The sequence below is a fragment of the Spermophilus citellus genome, assembly GCF_964194105.1.
Source record: "Spermophilus citellus genome assembly, chromosome: 15".
Taxonomy (NCBI): domain Eukaryota; kingdom Metazoa; phylum Chordata; class Mammalia; order Rodentia; family Sciuridae; genus Spermophilus; species Spermophilus citellus.
In genome coordinates, this window is record NC_138195.1 from 78,806,543 (window position 1) to 78,833,521 (window position 26,979).

Here is a 26,979-nt window from a genome sequence, read left to right on the forward strand (position 1 = left end):
TTTGGGCGGTCTGGCTTGAGTCTGCATTCTTTTTTTTTTTCCTTAAAAAAAGCTTATGTATGTATGTATGTATGTATGTATGTATGTATGTATTTTAGTTGTAGTTGAACGCAATACCTTTATTTTATTTGTTTATTTTTATGTGGTGCTGAGGATCGAACCCAGGATCTCACATGTGCAAGACGAGCGCTGTACTGCTAAGCCACACACTGCTGGCTACCCAGCCTCTCCTCAACCCTTGATCCACAGTCCTGTGGCCACAGCTTAAGTTCCTTCTAGACCTAGAGAGCAGAAACCTTGTCTAGTTCTGTGAATCCCAGCTCTGATAACAGCCTAGCACACCATTAAACAAACACATGAATGAATGAAAGAATGAATTGCTAATATCTACTTGATCAGAGCCATAGTTGGGGGACATAATAAACATTCATGGTGCACTTCAAAAGAGGATGATTCTCATGCTAACTCCCAGAGATAGTTACTGTTATTATCCTCATTTTACAGACTAGTTAACTGCAGCAGAAAGAAGTTAAGTAACTTGCCCAAGGTTAGGAACTAGATGTGAATTGAGATCTGCTTGATTCCCAAGCTGCATCAAGAAAGGCAGCAGGAAGTGCTGGAGGGCTGCATTTTTAAGGTTAGAACCAGTTTGACCTTGAACAACCAAACAAAGCAGCAGCAAAGGAGCATTTTCCTGGACAACTACTATTCTCCAGGTTCTGGTGTCAGGGGTTTAGCATAATCATCTCATTTAACTCTCAGAACAATCTTATTTTTACACATCACAGGTTAAGTAGAATTTCCAAAATCCATAGGAAAGAGCTAGGATTCAAAATTAGGTCTAATCCGCAATTTATTATCTTTCCATTCTTCCTAGGCTGCAGTGCCTGTTCTCTCACCTATAGAATTAAGGAGTTGGGTGAAGTGATCACTGAGCTCCTGCTCGGTTTGTCTTCAAACCAGTGTTAATTGTGCGCTTATTGCCTGCAGGCACTGTGCTAAGAACATTATAAGCACTATGCACCTCCATCTTCATAGCACCCACTAGTTAGTTCTAGTATTGTTATTTCCACTTTAAAAATGGGGAAACCAAGAGTCAGACATACTTATATTGTACAAGGTCACACAGCTACTCTGAGGACCAGCCTGAGTTGTTTTTTTTTTTTTTTTTTTTTTTTTTTAGTTTTCAGTGGACACAACATCTTTATTTTATTTTTATATGGTGCTGAGGATAGAACCCAGTGCCCCACGCATGCCAGGCAAGCCCGCTACCGCTATCCTCAGCCCCCATCCTGAGTTTTAACAGACATTTATTTATTGGATTCTTAAGCCAAACTCTTGCCCATGACCCCATATGACCTCCAGCAGTCTCTAACAGCTTTGGAGTGTGGACATCCTGTGTTCCTGCAGAACGGGAACAAGGCCGGGAACAAGGCCGGGGTAGACGTGGGATGAGTTCCTCAATGCGTGGGCCCCTCTTCCTTTGGATTTCAGACTCACTTGAGTGAAGTTCTATGAAAGTCAAAGGTGACATTGAATGGATGCTTGGCCAAGGCTCAGAGTCCAGCCCTAGCACTGCGAAGGCTTGACAATTTTCTCTGATCCTTGTCAAGGCAACTGAATCTCTCTGTGGTTTGGTTACTCTCCCTTTTTCCTTCTTGTCTTCCTACTGTTTCAAGAGGACACTTAAGAGACGACAAATCCCTATGGCCTACTCATCAATGATTGAAGGAAATGCTGACTTGAAATAAAAAATAGTTCCCAGGACTTTCAAGGCCTTAACCAGAAAGATTTATGTTCTTTAGACACCTTGAGGGCAAAGCTGTCTGTCTCCTTCACATCTGTACCCTGGCAACTTATAAAGTGCTTAGAATGGAGGAGATGCTCAGCAAATGTTAAATGAATGACCAGGAATTGGAAAGGGCAAAATTTCCCTGTGTTTTGCAGGGAAAACAGGAGTAGAGCAACAAGCTGAGATTTTCAGGGGCAAACAGAATAGAAGTGTATGTGTATGTGTATGTGTGCATGTATTCCCACAGCAAAGGCTCAAAGACCCCTGTGATATATTGACTTGTGACCTTTCTTCCCCATCTCTGTGAACTGGAGCTGCCAATGTAGAGAGCTTGCCCACTCCAGGCTTCTGACCTCAGAAATGTCCCTCATTTTTTTCTCTTTAAAATCATAAAGTAGATATAAAACTTACCATCTTAATATTTTGTTTGTTTTGGGTTCCAATGTTCTTCCTTTTTTTAAAAAATTGGTGCATTAGGGGCTGGGGATGTGGCTCAAGCGGTAGCGCGCTCGCCTGGCATGCGTGCGGCCTGGGTTCGATCCTCAGCACCACATACAAACAAAGATGTTGCGTCCGCCGATAACTAAAAAAAATAAATAAATATTAAATAATTCTCTCTCTCTCTCTCTCTCTCTAAAAAAAAAAAAAAAAAAAAAATTGGTGCATTATAATTATACGCATTAACCAGATTCATTGTTATTTAACCACTTTAAAATGTACAATTTGATAGTATTTAGTACATTTACATTATTGTGTAACCAATCTTCAAGACTTTTTTCATTATGCAAAGCTGTTTATTTAACATGTGCTTAATGTATTTTTTACCCACCATCTTGGATTTTAGCTACAAATACAGTCATTGAGTTTTGAACACTTTATTGAATCTTAACATGGCATAGGATGGCATTGATGGTCAATGAATGTTCACTGGGTAACTGGTCTTGGTCTATTTTTTATTTCTTACTGCACACTTCCATCTCTTGGTTTAAAAGCTAGTTAAGCTTCATGATACATTCCACAATTATAAGTTTTTATCGACTGCCCTCTAGTGGAAAAAATGAAGAAGTGATACTCAGAACAACTGGTTCTCCTGCCCAGCAGATGTTGAAAATGTACCCCCTCATCTTTTTATTTATTTTAATTATTTTTTGTTGTTAACTCATTGAACTTCATACAATCCAAAATTATTATCAATACAAAGTCAACCATTCAATCCAATGTATCCAGTTGATGTATTAAACAGTACTTCTCAGACTGGTAAAGAACCAGTTTTCAAAAAAAAATTTAATCAATTGCAAACTAATCCATTTGTATGATCAAAATTAATTACTAATAAGTTACATTAAAACACAAATGTATACAAGATAAAAGAAATAACTTTACTTTTTAACTTGGGATTGAGCCTAAGGCCTCACACATGCCAGGCAAGTACCCTACTACCGAGCTACTTTTTTTTTTTTTTTTTTTTTTTTGGTACCAGGGATTAAACCCAGGGCCACTTAACCACTGAGCCACATCCCCAGCCCTTTATATTTATTTTGAGACAGGGTCTCGCTAAGTTGCTTAGGGCATTGCTAAATGGCTGAGGCTGACTTTGAACTTTTGATCCTCCTGCCTCAGCTTCCTCAGCGCTGGAGTACAGGCATGCACCATCACAAAAAACAAAATTATTACTGTAAGATTCAACAGATAAAATTACAGTTCAATAAATATATTAAGAATAAACATAACCTCAGGTAAAATGAAGCATTTTTTTGTAAAATCTGTACATGTTTATTGAATGTGCATAGCACGTAATGAACAGAGACTTGCTGTTATACTCGTAAATTTTTGCTGTTCTGTAATCACAACTAAATGAAAAAGTAAGAGTAAAATAGTGTTTCCCCACTTTGAGTGCCACATATATCAATATTCAGGAATTTTAACGGTTGAAAACTCATGTGATTAATTGTTTACCTATCTAATCCCAGCAGAATGGACTACAATACTATTTGCAGGGTACAATGTGATCAAAACTATTTCTGATGTTTTTTAATAAGAGTTTGTAAGAGTTAGTAAAAGTTCTATGTTTTTCTTTTTTGGTTGGGGGGGAGGCATGCTAGAAATACCCAGGACCTTGTGCATGTAAGGCAAGCACAACTGAACTGTATCCCCAGCTCAATTTCTATGGTTTTTTTTTTTTTTTTTTTTTAGTAAGAGATGGGAAAAACCAACCCCTCAGAGTTTTGTGAGATGAAAGAAGAGATTTAAGCCAATTTCAGGGAGTTAAAAATTTTCACCTTTCACTTTTTTTCCAAAATAGAAGCAAACAAATATCTATTTTCAAAATTCATCTTTGATTCTCTGTCAATTGTCCATTCTAACAATTTGTCCTGTATAGTTATAGTTAAATGAAGTTATCTTGGGCTGGGGTTGTGGCTCAGTAGTAGAGTGCTCACCTAGCACATGTGAGGCCCTGGATTCCATCCTCAGCACCACATAAAAGTAAATTAATAAAAAATAGTTGCTGTGTCCAACTACAACAAAAAATAAAATATTTTTTTAAATGAAGCTATCTTTCAATGAAACCATGGAATATGGATCTTCTTCTTCTTCTTCTTCTTCTTCTTTTTTTGAGTTCAAACAGCATGTTTATTTGTGGAGGGAGGGGACAGCCAGAGTCTATCCTAAAGGATTACTTTCCAAATTAGGAACACCCAGAAATTTGAGGTGCCGGAAGCCTGGCTCTGGGGAAGGAGCCAGGGGCATTTATCAGCTGCCTAAATGAAGGTTCTAGCACTCAATCCTAACACCAAAAACCTAAGCTCCAGCTGTGAAAATCCCTTCTTTTTGGATGGAAAGGGTATTAACCAGCTGGAATGACCAGGAAGAGTCCAGCTCAGTGGTTCTCAGAGGGGAAGCACTATGCCCCCTACTGGAGTACTAGGAAATGGGATGGGAGGGATGTTCTGGGTGCTGGGGAATACCACTGGGAGTTAACAAATAGGGCCAGGCATGCTAACTGTCCAGTAAAAACTGTCCTACCCTAAATTCCAGTGGCATCCCTGGTAATCTGCAGCCCCCCCTCTGGCTGGCACTGATGGCCTGTCATGAGGCTTGAGTAGCAGTCCAGAGACCCCAAACCAGAAGGTGTCAAAGACCTGAAACCCAACTACTATCTGGAATCCCCACTTTTGCTAAAATAGGTGAGCTGAAGCTAGTTTATGGTCAGCACATCACTTTGGATCTCGTGGCTTAACTGAGTCTGTAAATCACTCAGCTTCTTCTTTAATCCAGAGAGGGCTGAGAAATGGTTTCAGGGCGCAGAGAACCACAGGACTCCACGTTGTAGTAAAACCTTTCTGGCTTGCCATTGGGGTCATAGGGAGCCTGTGACTCGTCCTCATCCAGCTCTGAGTCTTCACTCTTTGGCCATTCCTCAGGCTTGGGGTACACTGTGTGCCTCAGGGCATTGTCGGGATCATATTCAAAAGCCACCCCTGCAATGGGGTTCCACTTGGCATGCTCCTTGCCAAAGCCCTTTTTGGCATAGGCTCTAAGCCTCAGCTCCTGGCCCTTTCTCAGCTTGACGATGAGGATGTCATCCTGCTCTTCGTAGTCATTGGGGTCATTATCTCGGTTCCGGGATGTCACCGGAATGACCCGGGGACAGTTGGAGATGAGGTCTCGGGATGTAACGTGCCGTGTCTGGTCTTCATTGCACCTCACGTCCAGGGTGAACTCCACAGAGCACTCGGGGCAGAATTCCTCACAGGTGCAGTCCCGGGAGTACTGCAGCTTGTCCCCAATGTCATCACTAGTGAGGGGAATTAGTCCAAGCCTGTGAGCAATGAATTCATCATGAAGGACCGAGGAATTGGCATCAATCTGAACCCAGTCAATAGCTATTATGGGCACCTCGGCAATGAAGACCCTCCGAATGGAATTGGCCAATGATGAACTTGACGTTCTCGTCGGTGAGCTCCGTGATCCGCACAGTGGGCTGGTTGGCGTATGGCATCGCGCCCGGCGTCCAGCCGGCCCCCACGACAGCTGCGCCGCCTGGACCTTCTTTTGATGTAAATAAATTTTAGAAGTTCTATAAAATCTGTACGGGATTTGGTCATAACATTTTACAGATATAATTAAGATCATCACCACTTCATTGATACCAATTACTAAGTTAAAAGGCATATTATAACAGACTGTAGAAAATGCTCTTCCAAGTTCTCATTTTCATTTTTGCCATTCAGTTTTATCTGCCATTGAGATCGTATTGCATTCTTTCTTGCTTAGAAATATAAGATCATTAAAATGCCAAAAATATTGCACAAATATGTCTACCATCAAAACCACATTTATAAAAGGTTATGACCTTATAAAGTTGGGAGTTTTTACTTTCAAGAAACACTAAGAGTTTTTCTCTTAAAACATTCCTGATAGAATTTTTCCCTTTAGTAAGGATCAGAACTCAGCATGCAACAACAAATGTTTATGATTGGTTTCCATATTATCACATAATAAAGAGAATAATCTCAAATTTAATGCATTTGACTTTGCATAATCAACTATTTTTTACTATGTAACTGGATATTGTTTAGTTCAGCTAACTTTTTTTGGCAAAACTTTCTTGATTAAAGAAGCAGTGTGTTGGTTTACATTTCATTCTAGCTCCATAATCCGGGTAATAACTTTAGAATGTTTTTCTGTCAACAAAGCTGCACATTAGAGCATATTCCTACATCACACTTAAGATCAAATCACATTCCTTTATGATGCAATTATTTATATAGTTTTATACAATTCACAGCTTGTGTTTGTCATCAATGAAACTGAAAAATTCTTCTTCACATGTTCACTGTGTTCAAATCACATACCAAATTAAGTGTCATGTTAACACTCTGTGTGCATTCAATGACTTGCAATGAAAAATGCTTTGCTAGCTCTATTTGTGAGTTAAAGATAATAAATTTGTCCAACTATTAAAAAAATGATACTGAAGCTACCTTCTTTATCCTGGATGTACTCATAACTTCCAAGGTCTCTGATACTAGTGTCTTTTTCAAAATTTTAGCAACCTAAAATGTTAATTTATGAGATACAAGTTACTGTTTATATGTGAAATATTGAACATCTCTATCAATTTTTTATTCTTTATTTTTTTGGGGGTACTGGGGATTGAACTCAGGGGCACTTGATCACTCCAACCCTATTTTGTATTTTATTTAGAGACAGGGTCTCACTGAATTGCTTAGCATCTTGCTTTTGCTGAGGCTGGCTTTGAGCTCACAATCCTGCTTCAACCTTCCCAGCCCCGCTGGGATTACAGGCATGTGCCACCACACCCAGCCAATTTTTTAAATTCAATATTCTTTCTTTCAAAGTGCTTTTTAGGTTTTAAAATGTGTGTGTGTGTGTGTGTGTGTGTGTGTGTGTGTATGTGTGTGTGTTAGTTACTGGGAATTGAACTCAGGGGCTCTCTACTATTGCATTACACCCCTAGTTGTCAGAATTACAGATGTGCGCTACCTCGCCTGACTTGGGTTTATTTCTTTTTATTTTCTGTGTAAATGCTACCTAAGATCAGTAGTTTTATTAGCTTTTTTAGCTGATATATTATTGCAAATAACACTAGAGTTTTAGCACTTCAGTATCAAGTATGACTACAAAGTTGCATGAAGAATCAGGCTTGTGAATAAAATTACTGAAAACTCAGGGTTTCGTTTCTTTGGAATCACTTCCATAGCCATCACTTGTTTTGCTGCTGCTATTTATTAACAAAAGTGTGTCTTTCCTGGTTAAGAAAAGTTTACTGAAACCGGGAGCAGTAGTGCACACCTGTAATCCCAGTGGCTCGGGAGGCTGAGGCAGGAGGATCAGTAGTTCAAAGCCAGACTCAGCAATTTAGCAAGGCCCTGGCAACTCAGCAAGACCCTGTCTCTAAATAAAATGTAAAAAAGGGTTGGGGATGTAGTTCAATGGTAAAGTGCCCCTGGGTCAATCCCTGGTACAAAAAAAAAAAAAAAGGCTGGGGATGTGGCCCAGTGGTTGAGCACTCCTGGGTTTAATCTCTACTATCAAAAAAAGAGAAAAGTCTAGTGAAGTCTGTAATAACACCTGCAAATTAAAGTTAAAAATTATCATAAAAACTGCTTCCCTAATTTGCTAATATTTTTAAATTATACAGTTTTAGAATTTTTATAGGAATAATTATTTTAATAAGTAAAAACAACAAATTGTAAAAGGAAATAAGTGCTTTTATTTTCTCTGATTTTTATATCCCTTCTGTTTATAGTTGACCACTCACCAAAAAATATCATACATTATAGCATGATCCTATTGCCCACACAGCTCATGGACAGCTCCTGAACTGGTCTATAACTTGTTCAATGAGACAAGTTCTCTAATCATGCACTTGAATGTCAAGTTGCCATAAAAGTTTCTAAACACTGGCATCAATTCTGTACTGCTCTTCTTGTGAATTCGTAAAAAAACAGTTCATGGAGGAATACTTGCCCAAGGTCCACTGGTAAGTGGTGGATCACCTTAGTGTAATGCCTTCTTCATTTCCTACTTCCACCAGAGGATTAAATGAAATTATGCATTGAAAATCTTTAGCATGGAGCCCAGTACAGAATAGATGACTGTTATTACCAACTTACTGGTGTAAGAGATGCCAGTCATAGAATCTCAGCCTTCACTGTGTTCCTCAGGACATGTCACTGGGGCACCATCAATGAGCACAGACAACTACCGAAGCTCTCCTTTCTCAGTCCTTTCTAACTTGAGAAGAAGCTTCCATTTGAGATCCTTATCTATAGGTCTCCATTTTGCATGCACCCAGAAACTATGCAGAGCAGTCTACACAGGTATACATGGTGACATCATATATGGTGGCTACACCTTGGCATTCTGAGGTATATTGTATGCATCTCCTCAGAGGTTTCCCAGTGGGATTGATCCCCAGAGCTCACATACAAGTAACTAGTTCAATAGAACATAACTTACTGACTTTTCTCTGTTCCCTGTCTTACTCTTCCTACCCCATCACTTTTGTTCCCTTGGGTCACCTCCCAAATAAACTACTTGCAATCAAATGCTGACCTCAGGCTCCACTTGTTTAAAAAAAAATCAAAATAAGGTCCACAGACAGCTGTCAAGAAAGCTAAACATTTCTTCTCCATATTTTGGTGCAGGGGATCTCTCTCAATTATGAGGACTTGTTTTAAACATAAAAAACTTCCATGGAGGGCTGGGGATGTGGCTCAAGTGGTAGCGCGCTCCCCTGGCATGCGCGCAGCCCAGGTTCGATCCTCAGCATCACATACAAACAAAGAATGTTGTGTCCGCCGAGAACTAAAAATAAATAAATATTAAAAATTCTAAAAAAAAAATATTAAAATTCTCTCTCTCTTTAAAAAAATAAAAATAAAAAAATAAAGATGTTGTGTCCGCTGAAAACTAAAAAAAAAATAAATATTTTTTTTAAAGAGAGAGTGAGAGAGGAGAGAGAGAGAGAGAGAGAGAGAGAGAGAGAGAGAGAATTTTCAATATTTATTTTTTTTATTTCTCGGCGGACACAACTTCTCCGTTGGTATGTGGTGCTGAGGATCGAACCCGGGCCGCACGCATGCCAGGCGAGTGCGCTACCGCTTGAGCCACATCCCCAGCCCAGAAAACTAAAAAAATAAATATTAAAAAAAAAACTTCCATGGAGTCTTCATCTTCTAGAAATTGTCCTTTTTGGTATTCATGCTTCATTCAATAGATATATTTTTTAAACCCTGACAAAGTATACAATGACCAAATGGTATTTATTATGACAGTTTTTACTTTTTTATTTTATATGGCATCTATTACATTATCCTTTTTTGTGTGTTTTGTCTTGGTTTGTTTTTTTGAGAGGAAGTCTCACCATGTTGACTGGGTTGGTCTCAATTGATCCTCCTGCCTCAGCTTCCCACATAGCTGATTCTACAGGGAACTGCACCTGGCATCTATTACCCATCTGAAGAAGTGTTTATATTTCATTTATTACAATAGCATCTATTGAAGATAATATTGTTTGTAGATGTAGAAATAAACGTGACTTTAAAAAATATAGGTAAGGTGATGTTATGGTTTGGATCCGAGATGTCCTCAAAAGCTTCTGCTAATGCAGGAATATTCCGAGGTAAAATGATTGCATTATGAGAGCAGCAACCTTATCAGTCCTCAAGTGAGGACTGACTGGGTGGCAACTGTAGGCAGACGGGGCATGGCTGGAGGAGATGGGTCACTGGGGATACTATCCTAGAAGGTACATCTTCTTTTGGCCCCTTCACCCCTCACTCTTTGTGCTTCCTAACACTCCCATGAGCAGAATAGCTTTCTTTACTGGGCCTTTCCTGCATGATGTGCTGCCTCACTTTTGGCTAAATAAATGGAGTCAGCTGCCTTATGGACTCTGAACTGGAGCCTCAAATAAGCTTTTGCTCCTCTGAGTTGATCTTGTCAGGTATTTTTGTCACAGTGATGCAAAAGCTAACTAAAACAGGTGACAATCGAGCAAAGGCCTGAATGAACTAAGGGGTAGGTCTTGGGGGTCTCTGATAAAAGTGTTTCCAGGAAGTAAGCAAGGAAGTGAAGCCTTTCTTTCATAGTTATGGATTACAAAAACTGGACAAGATATTAGGCAATTGGTTTTTGGATATGATACCACAACCACAAGCAACCAAAGATCAACGAAGTGATGTTAAAATTAAAAACGTATGTGCTTACATCATGTACAATCAGAGAAATAAAAAGTTGTGATCCATTTGTGTAAAAAATAAAATAAAATTAATAATAATAATAATAATAATAATAAACATGTATGGGCTTCAGGGTTGGAGTGCAGCGTGGTGGTAGAATACTTGGGTAGCATATGCTAGGCCACCACAAACAAAGCAAAAAAAAACCTCATGCTTCAAAGGACAGTATCAAGAAAATAAAGATGATTCACAAAAATGGGAGAAAATATTTGCAAATCATGTATCTGTTAAGAGTCTAGTATCAGAATATATAAAGCATCTTACAACATAAAAGATAAACTACATAAAAATTATGCAAGGCATTTGATAGCTTCTCCAAAAAAACAAAACAAATGAGAATTTGACACAAAGATGTTCAACATAGTTTATCATAAGGGAAATAAAATCAAAACCACAGTGATATACCATTTTACACCATTAAGATGACAAAAAATAAATAGCACAATAGCAAGTTTTGGCAAGGATGTGGAGAATTGAAATCCTCATCACTCAATAATCATAGTGTAAATATAAAATTATGCAACTCATTTGGATAACAGTTTGACAATTCCTCAAAAAGCTAAATGTAGAATTACAATAACATTGTAATCCCACACCAAGGTGTATGATAAAGAAAAGTGGAAATATATGTCCACATAAAAATTGTACAAGGGTGTTCATAACACTTTATCTATACTAGCTCCCAAATAGCAATAACTCAAGTGCCCATCAACCAATGAATGGATTAGAAAATCTGTAATGGCCACACAATGAAGTTTTGTTCAGCAATAAAAGAACACTAATACATGCTATGATACAAATAAACCTATAAAATGTCATACCAAGTGAAAGAACTAAGACAAAACTGGCCACATATTGTAAGTTTCCTTTTATATGGGATATGAAGACATGGGGACATGGCACAAAGGTGTATTCAGGAAATTATCTTTCCAAGACCAAGTTTTTCCAAGACTATGTTTGTAATTTTCCCCAGTACTGGGGATGGAATATAGCAGTGCTCTACCTCTGAGCTACATCTCTCAGCTCTTTTTATTTTTAATTTTGAGACAAGGTTTCCTGAAGTTGCCCAGGCTGGCCTTGAATTTGTGATTCTGAGTATCTGGGATTAGAGAGATCAGTCACCATGCCCATTTGCAATGCAAAATTCTTAAGTGAATAGTTTTGATAAATACATAAACCTTGGAACTCAAATTCCTATAATGGTGGGCTGGGGTTGTAGCTAAGTGGTAGAGGGCTTGCCTAGGACATGTGAGGCCCTGGGTTGAATTCTCAGCATTGCATATAAATAAATAAAAACTAAAGGTCCAACAACAACTAAAAAATAAATAAAAAAATTAAAAACCTGTAATGATACAGAACATTATTATCACCCCTAGAAAATTCCCTTATATTCCTTCCCAGTTCCCTCTTAGCCTCCCTGCAATGATCACTTTTCCTATTTTTTTGTCACATATTTTATTCTAGATCCTTCTATAAACAGATACAGAATGTACACATTTGGATAAGACTTCTTACATAATATTAATATAACATTCTAGAGGTTTACCCATGTTATTGCATGTATCTGTAGTTTCTTTTTCTTCTTCATGTACAGCTAGTTATATATAGCTTCATGTATAGCTAAATCATAATATATACATAGTCTATATTCTGATTACAAAATGTTACAAATGATTTTTCATTTCCTGCACTCTTTTTATCTTTTATCACTTGGTATTCTCCTATAATATGTCAATAGCTGGCATAAATGAGCCAGGCCCTATGGTAAGTACTTGGCTTCTGTGTACTTTTCGTTCCTAAGTATTTACTACTTTCTGCAAACTAATTACTGAGGAAAAGGCAGGAACAAAATAAAGTCCCTTCCTTTTGGATTTGTTAGGTAGCTGTCACCAAGGAGCAGTGGAATGTGAACTAATAACATAAGCAGGGTCATGGGGTTTCTATAAATTGTCTTTAAAACTACAGAATAGTCAAGTAACTTGTAGGAAAACAGCAGGTATTCTGACTCTGAGAATAAACAGATGGAAATAAAGAAAACAAATTAAGAAATATGTCAAGAAGGAAAGATTGATGGGACTAACTCCTGACAGGGTCCACAGATCATTGTAAAGTTAGGATTTATAGCCATAGGCTTCTCAATATAAATCAGAAGGGCCATTTCTTTAGTAGTCCGGGCACACTAAGAGAAAGTTTGCCTGGTCATTGATCCCTAAAATCTGCACTAACAAAGGTCTGACTTGCAGCGGAAGTTTCCCTGGATGGGATGACAGCCATGACAGTACCAGAACGGGCAAACAGGGTCAAAAACTCTTCAGCCCAACATGGAGGACATAAGTTTCTTTTGTAGTTCTCTGCTTGGAGAATAAGTCACTCCTTCTCTTTTCGGAATGTTCTTTGCTTGAGCCTCATTTTCACTTATAATAAAAATTTCTGGCTTGGTTTGCCACCTCTGACTAAAGTTTTTTCCTCAGGACACAAGAACAAAGCCCTGGAGTTCTGGCTCCTCATTTGCCTGTGACAGATTTATATTCTCATCCAGAGGAAACAATAAATACATAAATACAAATAAGATAACAGCATTAAGTTCTCAAAATCATCTTTGATATCTTACATTTCACCTACCTTCTTTTCTGCCTTTATAAATGTTGCGATGGGCAAAAGGTGTGACTTATGCAGTCCAGGGGGAGAAATAAAGAATGTCCACATGCTTTTGCCCTTTTCAATGCTTTATTCACTCAAATCACTCAATACAATTTCTTTTTTTTGAGAGAGAGAGAGAGAGAGAGAGAGAGAGAGAATTTTTAAATATTTATTTTTTAGTTATTGGCGGACACAACATCTTTGTATGTGGTGCTGAGGATCGAACCTGGGCCGCACGCATGCCAGGCGAGCGCGCTACCGCTTGAGCCACATCCCCAGCCCCTACAATTTCAATCTATAGGTTCTTAATCAAGAAAACGACAATCCTTAATGCTTGGCACTGCAATAGACATAATCAATTCACAGCAAACAATTCTAAATTAATTAATTCTAAACACTGCAAACACATTTAATCATGATAGGCTAATGACAGACATTCCCTCTGTGTGCTAAGTTCAAGTGTCAGATCAAAAGTCTCAAGCCTTAAGCTTTAAGTACAGCAGATGCACACTCACTCAGACCATAAGGATCAGGTCAAGGAACCAATGCAGGCTTCTCCTGGGGTGGTCAGCTCCACCTGCTGAGGAGGCTGTTCTAGGGAGAAGTTGCTGTTCTCACCAGGGCCAAGATGTGGCTGTAGAGTTTGAGAGAGGTGAGAAAATGCAGAGGTTCAAGCAGAGAAGAAGAGTTGGGATGTCAGTCCAGGTCCTCATCAGGCTCTCCAGCTTGTGTGCATCAGTATTGGTGGCTGAATGTTCATTTGCTCTATTATTTATACTAAATCTGGGGGCTTTTGACCCCCCTTTCAGTCCTTATCAGCTACCACCAGATTTCTCAGTAACATCATTTACCCTGGAGTTAAAACATCTGGTCTGGTGGTCCCCATCCCAATCTTTTCACCTTTCCCTCTTAGCAGGCAAGGACAGCCTGCCAGAGGCTTCACACTGAGTTTATCAGGGTGGGGGAATTGACTTGTTTGTGTCTGAGAGCCATACTGGAGGGCTCCATTAGGTGTGCCTGGTGATGGAGTTGTTTAGGAACAGGCCTAAGGCCATCCTCACATATCCTCATTTTAAAGACTAGGAATTGGAGGCTTAAAACTTTAAATAACATGTCAAAAATCCCACAAACTGACAGGATTAAAAGACAAAATAAAATGTTTACACAGGATGTTTTATTTTGGAACTTTTTTTTTTTTTTTTTGCCAAGGGCTGGAAAGGATTTGATTTGAGCTTCAAATAAAGGTTACTAACGGAGATACTAACAGAGGTGGAAGCTAATAATAGCTCAATCTAGAAATAAAAGTGGGCCAGAACTGCCTCAAGCAACTGAATGGGTGGTCAAGACCAACTTGGTTAGTTTTCACAAGAGGGGTAGGTTTTTTCCTTTTCCTTCTCTTTCCAGCATGTTATTTTAGGGCTGTCCAGAAATCCAATTTCTAAACAAGTAATGTTTTTCTATCAAGACTTGTAACATACCAGAGACACTTAAGATCTTCACTAGTACCTATTCTCTTTTAGGCTGTTAAAAATAAAAACAAGAGCTGGGGCTGTAGCTCAGTAGTAGAGCGCCCACCTCGCACACGTGAGGCACTGGGTTCCATCTTTAGCACCATATAAAAATAAATAAAGCTATTGTGTCCATCTACAACTAAAACATTAAAAACAAAACAAAAACCCCAGTGTTTAACCTAAATCTTTCTGTTGTCACTGTACTGGTCCTTCCTAGATTTATAGTACAAGGCAAGGCAGTAACAACTCCCTGGGTATTAATTATCACATTTACTGAAACAAAATTTGCTAGCACTGGCCAGTCCCTTAGGGGCTGTCCTGCGAGGGGGCCTTTCTGGGGGAGTCTGGGGACTATGGGCGTTTCTAGAGCCAGAAAGAATAATGGAACGGCAGAAATTCCACACACAGAACAGCATATATTCCGCACTCAGAACTCCAGCATTCACCTACATTCATAAGGTTGGAGAACTGGCTTGGGCTTCAAGGGTCCGCTTTTTTAAACAGCCCGGGACCACGTGACCGCCAATTCGCTTTGCTATTGGCCCTCGGAGTCTCACCCTTGGCTTTGGCGCCGAACCCTTACCCCCTCGGGGACGCGACCATTGGCTACACAAAAGGAGAGAATATAGCCAACCTCCGATCAAAACTTCTTCGAATGAAACTTCCAACGGAGTTACAGGAAATATTCAGATTCAAATTTCAAAATTCAATGGTAGTCACCTAAGAAGGTCGTATAATACTGTGATTTTTCCAAAAAGAGAGAGCGGGCCTGAAACTGACTCCCCCTATACTCTGTGGGATTCTGAGAGTGGTTCCGTCCCAGGCGCGGGCACCGCCTCCAAGGGCGCCGCCATTTTGTTTGGCTGGAGGGGAGCGAGCGGCGCTTTGGGGGAGGGGTCTCGTAGGCTCCTCACCTGACTGACCCAGCAGTCTCCCGGTTGCTGCTCTGGGTGGGGGAGACCCTCTCCCGGGTAGGGGCGCGGAGCCATGTACATAAAGCAGGTAAGGCCTGCGCGACCCTCCCACCCTCCCACGGGCGGGTGAGGACCACTCCTTGAGGCGGGGGTGTCGCCGATGGCCCCGCGGCCTCTTCTCTCTCCCTCTGAGGTGGACCAGAGCGAGTGGAGGAGGAAGGGACCCCATCTCCGCCGAGAAATGGGGCTCCTCTCTTCAGCCCGGGCCTCCCCGCGGGGTGCTCATCTGGGAGGCAGGATCTCCAAGAGGTGTGGAGGGGGCGGCCGGCGCGCAGCTGGAAGGGGCCGGGCCTTTCCGGGCGGCGCTGGGCCGAGGCGGAGGCGGCGGGCGCCAGAGGCTGTGCTGCAGAAGATGGCCCGGCACCGGCCGTTTGCGGGAGGTGTGTGGCTAGGTGGTCTCCCGGGCCGCCCCTTGAGGCGCCGGCTGGAGTGCCAGCTGTGATCAGGGGGTTTTCCCTGCAGGATTTATGAGCAGTGAAAGGGATCCTCCTCCCCGGATCCTCCCCCCGAGCACCTCTTCATTCACTTGTTTACTTCTGTCAAAATGGTCTTCCCGCGCGCGAGTCAGTCCACTGCAAAGATGAGCCCATGCACGCAATTTTGGGGACGTGTTTCTATTGGATACGCCTCACTCCAAGCACTCGTCCTGGGAACGCTGACCCCTTTGGGCTGGCGATTGTGTCTCGAAGGAGCTGTCACTGGTCGCGGAGAGCTGGGACCTGCCGGCCGTGGATGGACTTTTACTGTTGCGCTAGGGTGTTCAGTGTTCCTATTAACTTTGTACGGTGCACTTGATTTTGAGAGTTTCTTAACAGGTTACTGACTATAACTACTAAAAAATCAACACTGAGTTGGCAGAGCTTACTGACCTAAGGACGGTGTTTAGCCGATTTTTAATTTCCACGTTCCAAAATTTTTTTTTCTTACATGAATTTGAAAGTTTTCTATCTTGCATTAAATGAAAAACAAGAAGGGAAAGAAATGTAAAAGAAAGGTGGTGATTTAGAAGTTCTTTTTGTGTGTTCTCAAAAGTATCTCTTATTTACTAGGTGATTATCCAGGGTTTTCGAAGTTACAGAGATCAAACAATTGTAGATCCCTTCAGTTCAAAACATAATGTTATTGGTAAGTGCTCCTCATTTACTAGATCAGGTTATAGAGATGTATGTATGCATTGTTCATCTGTTGTCTTTGAATGTTAAACCAATTTTGTATGTCTGTTTCTCTTGAAATTATTTTTGAGTGGGTATCAAGGGATTGAACCCAGGGTGCTTTATCACTGAACCACATCCTCACCCCTGTTTTTATTATTGAAACAGGGTCTTAATAAATTGCTAGGGCTTTGCTAAATTGCTGAGGCTGCAATTTACTTGCAGGCTACTTTTGTCTTTTGTTCATACTGATGAATTACTTGTTTTATAAATTTAAAAGTATTTGGATAAGTCAGTTGTAAGTTACTCATTTGGAAGACTGGAGATGTAGCTCAGTGGTAGAGTGCTTGCCTATTGTGTATATGTGAGGCCCTGGGTTTGATCCCCCAGCATTACAAAAAAGTACTCATTTTTACTTGATACTCTTAGTATGTGTGAGATAGCGTTCTAATAGCTTTAAGTTTATAGTGAAGGACACTTAACTTAGCATTTGATTTGTATTCTTGATTTATCACCTCTTAGTTTAAGTGCTCACTATTGCTTTGTTTTAAAGGTGTTGATTATTTATTTTTTTTCCCTATCAGTGCCTAAGACCACGTAGCTTGTGTGGAAGAGCAGCATAAATTTTGGAGTGTTAATAGAATGTGGTTCATATCTCAGTTCTGGCACATAACTCTTTTTCAAACTAGTTATTTGAGAAGTTTTAGTTTTCTCATTTATAAAGAGAATATACCTGTCTCACAGGGCTATTGGTAAAATGAAATGTGAGGATAAAAGAAAAATGGTGGTTGCCATAACAATATTTAATTGTAGATTCTTCAGATTATAATGTTCATATTGCTATTACAATCTAATAGCTTTAAGTTTCTGGCATTCTGGCATTCTGCTGGATTTTTAAACAAAAGATTAAATGAGTACTTTTGGACTCTTGAAAAATCAGACTGCTATGCTGTTGACATAGTTCTGCAGTATAGTGTTCTCATTACAAGGTATAATAGTTTGCTAGGGCAGCAAAATAGAGCGGAGGTTTAAATAACAGATTTACTTTCTTACAGTTCTATAGGTTAGAAGTTGATGATTGTGATTAGATTCTAGTGATGATTCCCTCCTGGCTTGTAGACTGACATTTTTCTGTGTGCTTCCATGGCCCCCACCCTCATGACTTCATCTAACTCTTATCTTGAAAAGGCCTCCATCTCTAAATGCCATCTTATTGGGGTTTAAGGTGTCAACATGAATTTTAGTTGCACACAACTCAGTTTATAGTACAAGTGAGGCTTATAAAAATCAGTAAAATGAAAATATTGAATACCAATATTCATAGAAGACTCCCTTAAGACAATCGTACTTTACTTTTTTATAAAATAATAAAAACCAGGCATCTGTAGTCTGCTAGTCTGCGCATGTGTAGTCTTAGCTTGGGAGACTAAGGTGGGAGGATTGCTTGAACACATAAGTTTGAGAGCAACCTGGGCAACATTTGAGATCTCATCTCAAATAAAATTGAAGACAAGTTATTCTTAGCCTTGATACATCAATTGCAATCTCATAGTTGAGAATAAAGAAAACATTTTTCTTTTTGTGCTGTAGCTACTAAAGACTGTTAATTTGATGTGCCTTAAAACAGTAGTTTTATTGTACTGGGGTTTTCCTTACATTTTTTTACAGGTGCTTTTGATTTTCGTCAATCAGAAAATCTAAAGAAACGGAGAAAAAAATAACAGTTACTAGATTAATATTATTTCTTTAATTTAGCAAGTTAATAAATATCAATGTTTTAGTTGTAAAATTTTATAAATGAACTGTAAAGTGATGACCATTATCTAGAATGATTATATTATTTATCTGTAAGGTCTGATATATCAAATGTCTTAGATGTTAGTTATTAGGCAGCTATTTTGCAGCTTTGATTGCAATGTTAGGATTGATAGTCTAAAAATTTTTCTTTGCTTTGTTTTAACTAAAACTTAAGGTGACTATTGGTTAGACATGTTTCAAAACAGGTACCTTAATAATGTAAGAAAGACCAAAAGTAGTGTGTATTGAGATTGACATTAAACAAACTACCTGGGGAGAGCAAACCACTTTGATTGTTTAATGCCTTTGACCCTTAAAAAAAATTCAAAAGCAAGTATCTCTTATGCTGATGTTTGAATGTTTGATATATATATATATATATATATATATATATACACACATACACAAACACACACACCAGGTACAGCCAGCCTTCCCTATCTGCCTGTTCCTAGTCCTCAAAATCAACCAAATGTAGCTTGAAAATATTAGAGAAGGGCTGAGGATGTGGCTCAAGCGGTAGCGCGCTTGCCTGGCATGCGTGCGGCCCGGGTTCGATCCTCAGCACCACATACAAAGAAAGATGTTGTGTCCGCCGATAACTAAAAAATAAATTTAAAAATTCTCTCTCTCTCTCCCCCCCCCTCACTCTCTCTTTAAAAAAAAAAAAAAAGAAAGAAAGAAAATATTAGAGAAAATTTTCTCTGTTGAACAGGTGCAGGGCTTTTCTTGTCATTAATCCCTAAAGAATACATTTTAACTTTACATTGCATTTACTGGCAGAAGTTACAACAAAAGGATTGTTTTGGTTATATACAAATACTGTTTCTATTTTATATAATGGACTTGTGTATCCTTGGATTTTGGTATGAGAGAGGGGGAGAAAGAGGTGTATATATAGAGAGAGGTCCTGAAATCAGTTTCTTGTGGATATGAGGGATGAGTGTATACACCTTTTTAAGATAGTGTTTTTTCCCCCTTGCCTTTTAACAAAAAATTCTTGTTAATATAGGATATTATAAGAAAGCCTAAAAGGTAAAGGAATAAAAATTGAAATTCTACCCAAAGATAATCACTCCACCCCCATATATTAGAGATTGGACCACAGGCATCACACTTACTAGCTAGGCAAGTGCTCCACCACTGAGCTATACCCTACCCCTTTTTTCCTTGCCCAGGGCTGAGGGCCTAACCCAGGGCCTTGAGCATGCCAGGTAAGTGCTCTGCCACTTAGCTAAATCCCCCAGTCTTCCCTCAACCCTTTTTACTTTATTTTGAGACAGGGTCTTACTATGTTGCCCAGGCAGGCCTGGAACTGTTAATCCTCCTGCCTCAGCCTCATGATAGCTGGGATTATAGATATGTGCTACCATAGATAATCATTCTTAGTTAACCTATACTTGTATTAGCCCTTGTTTCCTAGAAAAAAGGAAACAGGCTAGCTTAGCTGCTAAGGCTTTTATGGGAGTTGTGGTCTGAGTGCGGGAATGAGGGGAAAAACTGGTCACAGCTTTATAAAGAAGATACTATTGGATTTGATTATGTTGGATAACATCTAGCCAGACATTATGGACTCAACATGTTTTAGAAAGGTCAGATGGAAGAAGGTAGTAAAGAGATTTGATAGGTGGTGCCTGCCTTTCACTGGTCAAAGTTTACTGTGTAGAATATTAATTCCTCCATGCTTTTGGATTGTGTTGCTCTGGCGACTCACCCACCTGAAGCAGTCAAGGAGTTAAATCCTCCTTTGAATCTTCACAGGCCTGACCTGCATGCACTTCCAGAATAGTCTGAAACAACCAAAGGTATTAGGAGACTGAACTTTTGTCAGCCAAGGCATGGGCTGTTGCACGTAAATCTGAAGGCACATATAAACTGGGTCTGCCTCATTATCCCTCAAGTTTTTGTGTAAATCTGTAAGCATGACTTTTTAAATAAAAATGGATTCATGTAATATGTTGGCATTCTGCTTTTTCCCTCTTCAGAATAAATCTTGTATATCTTTCCTTATCATTAAATAATCAACATCCTTTAAAATGGCTAAATAGTGTTTCATCTGTGAGTAGGAATAATTCTTACAGGAAAATTTAAAAATTTTCAGTTATTTGTGGATGGATTGTTCTAAACTGTACTCGTTTAATGATAAATTCTTTTTGACCTTTATGTAGAAATAATTTCAAGTTTATAGAAAATTTGTCTCATTAAGAACAGTAAAGATTCTTGTATCCCAGCGTGTTGGGAAACTGAGGCAGGAGGATTAAAGTTCAAAGCCAGCCTCAGCAATTTAGCAAGACCCTACCTCAAAATAAAAAAAAAAAAAAAAAAAAAAAGAGGTTGTGGGGATGTGGCTCAGTGGTTAAGCACTCCTAGGTTTAATCCCTGGTACCAATTAAAAAAAAAGAACCAGTAAAGAGAATACTCATGTATTTTCCCTTACCTGGATCCATCTATTAACATTTTCTGTTTGTTTACCTTATCATTTGCCCTTGCTCTTGTGATTTTTTTTTTTTTTCCTTTGTGGTTTGGGGGATTAAACCCAGGGCCTTGCACATGTAAGGCAAGCACTCTACCAACTGAGCTACATCCCCAGCCCTCTTGTACTTTCTTTTTTATTTTTTACTTACTCTTACACTTTCTATATACATTTTTTCCCCCAGGATGTTATGGTCCATATTGAGGGAGATTGAGATAGTTATTCATGACTCTTCAACACCAAATTTTTCACAAAACAAACTTTTCACAAAAGGTGACTTATAATAATCTATACTTTTATGGTTCTGTGAGACTACAGATGATATATAGGGTTGATCATATATGTATGATATGAGATGTAGGGTTGATTGTATATAGTGTGATATGAGACTGCTTGCAAATTTTAAATGATTACGTATTTTAGGATATTACTAATAAGTAAATCTTAAATTAAAAATAACATTTATTATTAAAATAAAATTGTACATACATTGTTATGATTATAAATTATGAATGCCGGTAATGTATTTAGTTATTTTTATTAATTTTAAACTTTGAAAAAGGGCAAAATGATTAAAATTCAATATCTTTAAAAAAGTTGAGTCTGAAGTTTATACAAAATTGCACTTATTTGTTGGTTACAGCTGTTTTGTTAATTGATTACTTTTGTTCCCTTTCGCATTTAATATCAAATATAAGATGTTTTAGAAAATTGTATTAAAATTTTATTATCACATTTAATAGTTTTGATGTTATTGGTTTTTATATGAAATAATTTGTACTTTTGAAATTTTTATAGTGGGCAGAAATGGATCCGGGAAAAGTAACTTTTTTTATGGTAGGTATTGTTTTTTTGGATGCTGAATATGTTAAGACTTAGATATCTTAAGGTAGTTTATTAAAATTGCTGGTTTTCTGAGATTATGCCAGTATTAAAAGAAATACTTTATACATGGTTGCAGTTTAGAAGTTTAGAGTATAAAGAACTGAGTTCTACTGTACCAAGTGAATAATTAGCTATGTGAGACTTAACAAAATACCCCCTCAAATTTCTTTTCACCATAAAAATGGAGACATTTATCTTAGATGGGTTGTGAGGATCAAATGAGATAACATATATAAAAAATACCTTTTGGACTTTAATACAGTGTATAAATGCACATATAGAATGTATCTAAATGCAGAATGGTTGTTATTATTGTTTTGAAAAATGGTTCATCATTCTTCACCTTTATTTTCTAAACCAATAGTTTTTATAAAGGATGGAAGGATATAAAAACTTGAGACTCAAAGACGGTTTTCAGTTTGAAGATAGTAAATGGAGCTTTGAAGGTAAAATGTTTTAAGTCATGCCTCCATTAACAAATCCTTTGAGGAGGAAAAAATACTAAAATGTTTTAACAGAATCAGACTGTATAAGGAGTGGGTTGGGAAAATTTTGTTCCTTAGTTGAAGAGTAACTGTGCACACAAATCCGAAGAGTACATTATTGGTGAAGGCGATTCCCCACTCACTGTCTTGACAAGGTCACAGTGAGGATGAATGCTGGCAAAGCCACGCTGGTTGGTGGGTAAGCTGGTTGGTGGGTAACCGAAACCATGAGACCCTTTTTTATGCAATTGGGACTTTGCATTTTCATGCTTATGTTTCTCACAGGAGGCATGAGTATGTTAAATGCCAAACAAATTAAATTTCAGATGGCTAGAACAGAACAGGTAGTTCATGCCTTGGAGGCCGTTCTACCATCCCTCAGCATATCAAGGAAAAAATAAAAGGCTATTCTTCTATCTTAGTACATTGTGGACAAACCTAATAACGGACAACAATCATCCTCTGAAAGGACATGAGAACTAGTGCACCTTGACTGAGAAACAAACTCTTTGAGAACTAGTGTACCTTGACTGAAAAACAAAGAAACTCTTTGAGAAAGCAGCTCAACCAGTTTTATGAGAATAAATTTAGGAATTAATTAAAATAGCTTTATAAGACACAGTTTTAGAATAATGTTAGAAATATTATTTTATTTACATTCTTAAGTTTAGAAATTCTTAAGTCTTTAGTTGTATAGGTTTCTGATATGTTTTAAGGATGATTCATAAACTTTAGGATATTTAAATATAAGATTTAAAGGGACTTTTTTAGATGGGAGTTTTAGATTAAAAATAAAGTACAAGTGTACTTTAGGTTAATGATTGGTTAGGAGACTTAGAGTCTGGTTACGTAGTTTGGCATTAGTTAATAAGAAAATAACATATCTTGGGAAAAATAGTAAATCTTGGGAAAATCTGAAGGGTGTAAATTGGTGACATGTTTTATTGATGATTCTGTACTTTTGATGATTGTATGGCTGGGGGTCATATCCTGGAAGGATGTAGATTGGTGTGCCCTCAATCATGGTTAAGGAAATGTCATGTCTTGGCAAAGTTTTAAATTATATAATTAATGACATATTGTGAATCTATAATGATGAGAAAAATTGTAATAAAAAGGGGACCCAGAGAAAGCTGCTTTAGCTCTCTCTCTGGAGATTGTTCGAACAGAACGACTCCTGTCTCATCTTTTCGCCGACGCCACTCATCCTTCAGGACTCCCTGGACCCCCCCGCTGGGGCTGGACCCCGGCACATTATCCTGTATAATTTATAATGGTTGTAATTTGGAGATGGCAAGAGAGTAGATTAGAGTGGAAATGTATATTTCAGAATCCCAGTGAGATGAAGGCAGTTTGAATCCACCTCTCAACCCAGGTGATTGAGAGAGAGCCAATCTCCATTCCAAGCACACACATTAATGCATGAGTGCTCCCTCAATCCCCTACTCTTATAATACTCTCATAGAATGTCACTGATCTCTTTTGTGGACCAGATCAGGATAGCTGAGTAAAGTAGAGTTGTCCAGGTTTTTACTCATGTGTGAAAGGTAGGAATGGCTCCTTCTGACATAAGGAAAGGGTAGTACAAGCAGTGCAGTAAAAGTTGGGAATCTGAAACATTTCCCTATATTTCCTTAATTTTGAGAAAGATGTTGCACTGTCACATTGCATCTACTGTGATGTCAGTAGGCAGTAGGATTTTTTCAACCTGGTTGTAGTCTTACGGGACCACTATTATGTATGTGATTTGTTCTTGTACAGTGCATGACTGTATAATGTTAGCCTAACCCATCAAATATATACTTTGATCAAGAAGTAGACCTTAGTTAGTGTTTTCTCTTATTTTCTTACCTTACATATTTCAGTGAAAACTTCTTAATATTTTTGTCATATCATTTTCTTTTTTAAAAAAATGTTTTTCTAGTTGTTGATAGACCTTTATTTTATTTATTTATATGTGGTGCTGAGAATTGAACCCTGTGCCTCACACATGCTAGGCAAGTGCTCTGCCACTGAGCTACAGTCCCAGTCCTGTCATATCATTTTCTGCCTAATATCTAAGCAAACTTTCTGCAATCATTTTGTCTATATAAAGCAGGTATTTTATTTTATATGCAGTATTCATTACCTGACATAGTATCCTATTAAGGAAGGTATGAGAAGTTATGAATAAGTCATGAATCCTCTTTTATACTGTACTAGTACTTGTGTTTTTGTATTTCCAGCAATTCAATTTGTTCTTAGTGATGAATTTAGTCATCTTCGTCCAGAACAGCGGTTGGCTTTGTTGCATGTGAGTAAGACTACTTTAAGACATTGTTGATACTATATATTTTTAAAAATATGTTATCGATCCTGGTTAAGAAAATTATTTGTTCAAGTTTCAGAAACTTTGTGAACATGACATAGTCTCTCAAGTATGCTATTCTGTGAAATTTAGTCTACTGTATCAATGCCAAATAAAGACCTAATTTTTATACAACAGTTAAAATAAAATTGTAGAATTTGTCTATAGACGGATTTGTCTTCCACATAAATTTCTGTAAGGATATGATTTGGTAAAATTCTGGAGGCAAGTTAGGACATTTATAATGCAGAACCAGAAGTTAATTGAGAGCACAGAAGATCAACCATTGTGTACTAAATAAAAGCCATATTTGTATATAAGATAGTAATATTTTCCAATGTGAAAAGCATTTAATACGGTAATGCAAGTTGTTCAAGTATGTCATTAGGATTAAAAAAAATCATTTAAAAAAGCTATAATAGAACAACACTACAGTTTATCTTTCTGGTTTAAATATTGCTTATAATTAATTTAAGATGAGAAAATGAGATCCCTTAATATATTTTTTATCAGAGTTTCACAATAGGAAGTTCTTTTTGATTAGCCATTATTTTCTTTCTTAATGTTGAATTTGTAGCACAGTAATCAGGACCAATACCCTATAGAGAAAATTTTAAGTTTCTCATATTGGCATTAACAGAATAAATTATTATTCTTCATTGTATTGAATCACTGGATATTCATAGTTTCTAGACACTGGAAATTATCTGGATTTGGTATATAATTGTATCATAGATTAATATAATTGTGACACATGTTAAATGTGTATATTTCTGAAACAGATTTAAAAGTACATAGAATATATCAGATGTTTTAAAAACATCACATGATTTCTTAGTGTTCCTTTCAAGTATTAATGTGAAACTATAAGAAGAGCCTCAGGGTATATTAGCAAATGGGTAAAATTAGGTGGCGGGGGCTTTGGAGTAGTGTAGTTTAATAAAATGGTCTGTAGTATAAAACCTAAGAATGTCTAACTTTGCTATTCTTTGCATAGTTCTGGTTTTGTATCCTGATCCAGTGTGTGTACTACTTTGGCCAGAGGGATATGCATGCTAGTCTGAGAAATTTTTCTTCATTGATTAAGGCTTGTTACCATTAAGATTTTAAAAGTGTTTAAAGAAAATGAAAATACTATTTTTAATGAAAGTTTTCTCATATTTAGGAGGGTACTGGTCCTCGGGTTATTTCTGCTTTTGTGGAAATTATTTTTGACAATTCGGACAACCGGTTACCAGTAAGTACCTGTTTCTTTAAGTAATAATGTTGAGAATTATTTTGCTATAACTAACTCTTTTATACTTTGAAACATTTATACCTTTGATAATTTAGTGTATACTAAAATTATATATAATTATACAGTTTACTGATTTTTGTCTTTAAATTATAATGAGCATTCTAGTCTGGTAAACATTGAATGGGACTGTGCAAGCTGCTATGAGCATCATCTTTAGTGAGATAATTGAAATTTTAAAATAAACAGTCATGGTCAAGGTCTTTAAAATGATCTTATATAAAGAGTTTCCTACTTTACTATTAAACTAACTTTGGGCTTTCACATTTTTTTTCTTAGATTGATAAAGAGGAAGTTTCACTTCGAAGAGTCATTGGTGCCAAAAAAGATCAGTATTTCTTAGATAAGAAAATGGTCACGTAAGCGTTTTTTTTTTTTTTTTTTTGTAAGCGTTGTTCTTTACATTTACAGTTTCTTTATAAGAGAAAGTGTCCTTGCCATTTTTGAGGCATATACTTGGCTCATGTTCAGCAAATCAGTATACTATGAACTTGAGAATAAGAAGATCCTCTGAGACTAATAAAATAGTTTAATGATGAGTCTGTACTTCCTGATGCTTTTTAACCCAGGAGCTAGTCTCCTCATTTTTTGCTTATTGTGGGTGCTTTAAAATAATTTATCTGAAAATAATTACAGTGTTTTTCAACAGGAAAAATGATGTGATGAACCTCCTTGAAAGTGCTGGTTTTTCTCGAAGCAATCCTTATTATATTGTTAAACAAGGAAAGGTAAAACAATTGTATGTCCTTTTTTTAAATAGAAAAAAATTTTCTGAGACTCTTTCCCCTTGAATGATGAATTTGGTTTATTGGTTCTAATTGTTAAGGTAAAACAAAAAATGGATCCAACTGCCTTTAGT

At 37.7% G+C, this 26,979-nt stretch overlaps 1 protein-coding gene and 1 pseudogene across 2 annotated transcripts in view; one reads left to right on the top strand and one right to left on the bottom strand.

Annotated features, from left to right (window-relative positions):
- Nucleotides 1-4,475: 4,475 nt before the first annotated feature.
- Nucleotides 4,476-5,792, bottom strand: LOC308634730 (DNA-directed RNA polymerase II subunit RPB3-like; annotated as a pseudogene). Its single transcript has one exon. The product of its transcript is annotated as a DNA-directed RNA polymerase II subunit RPB3-like (transcript).
- A 9,283-nt stretch (nucleotides 5,793-15,075) lies between these two features.
- Nucleotides 15,076-26,979, top strand: part of SMC3 (structural maintenance of chromosomes 3) — a 34,159-nt gene continuing 22,255 nt past the window's right edge. The window contains exons 1-7 of the mRNA XM_081268540.1: nucleotides 15,076-15,716; nucleotides 16,738-16,813; nucleotides 21,908-21,946; nucleotides 24,705-24,772; nucleotides 25,992-26,063; nucleotides 26,400-26,479; nucleotides 26,770-26,848. Of these exons, the coding sequence (XP_081124666.1) occupies nucleotides 15,702-15,716; nucleotides 16,738-16,813; nucleotides 21,908-21,946; nucleotides 24,705-24,772; nucleotides 25,992-26,063; nucleotides 26,400-26,479; nucleotides 26,770-26,848 (429 nt within the window). The 5' untranslated portion in view covers nucleotides 15,076-15,701. The remainder of the gene's footprint in view (nucleotides 15,717-16,737; nucleotides 16,814-21,907; nucleotides 21,947-24,704; nucleotides 24,773-25,991; nucleotides 26,064-26,399; nucleotides 26,480-26,769; nucleotides 26,849-26,979) is intronic.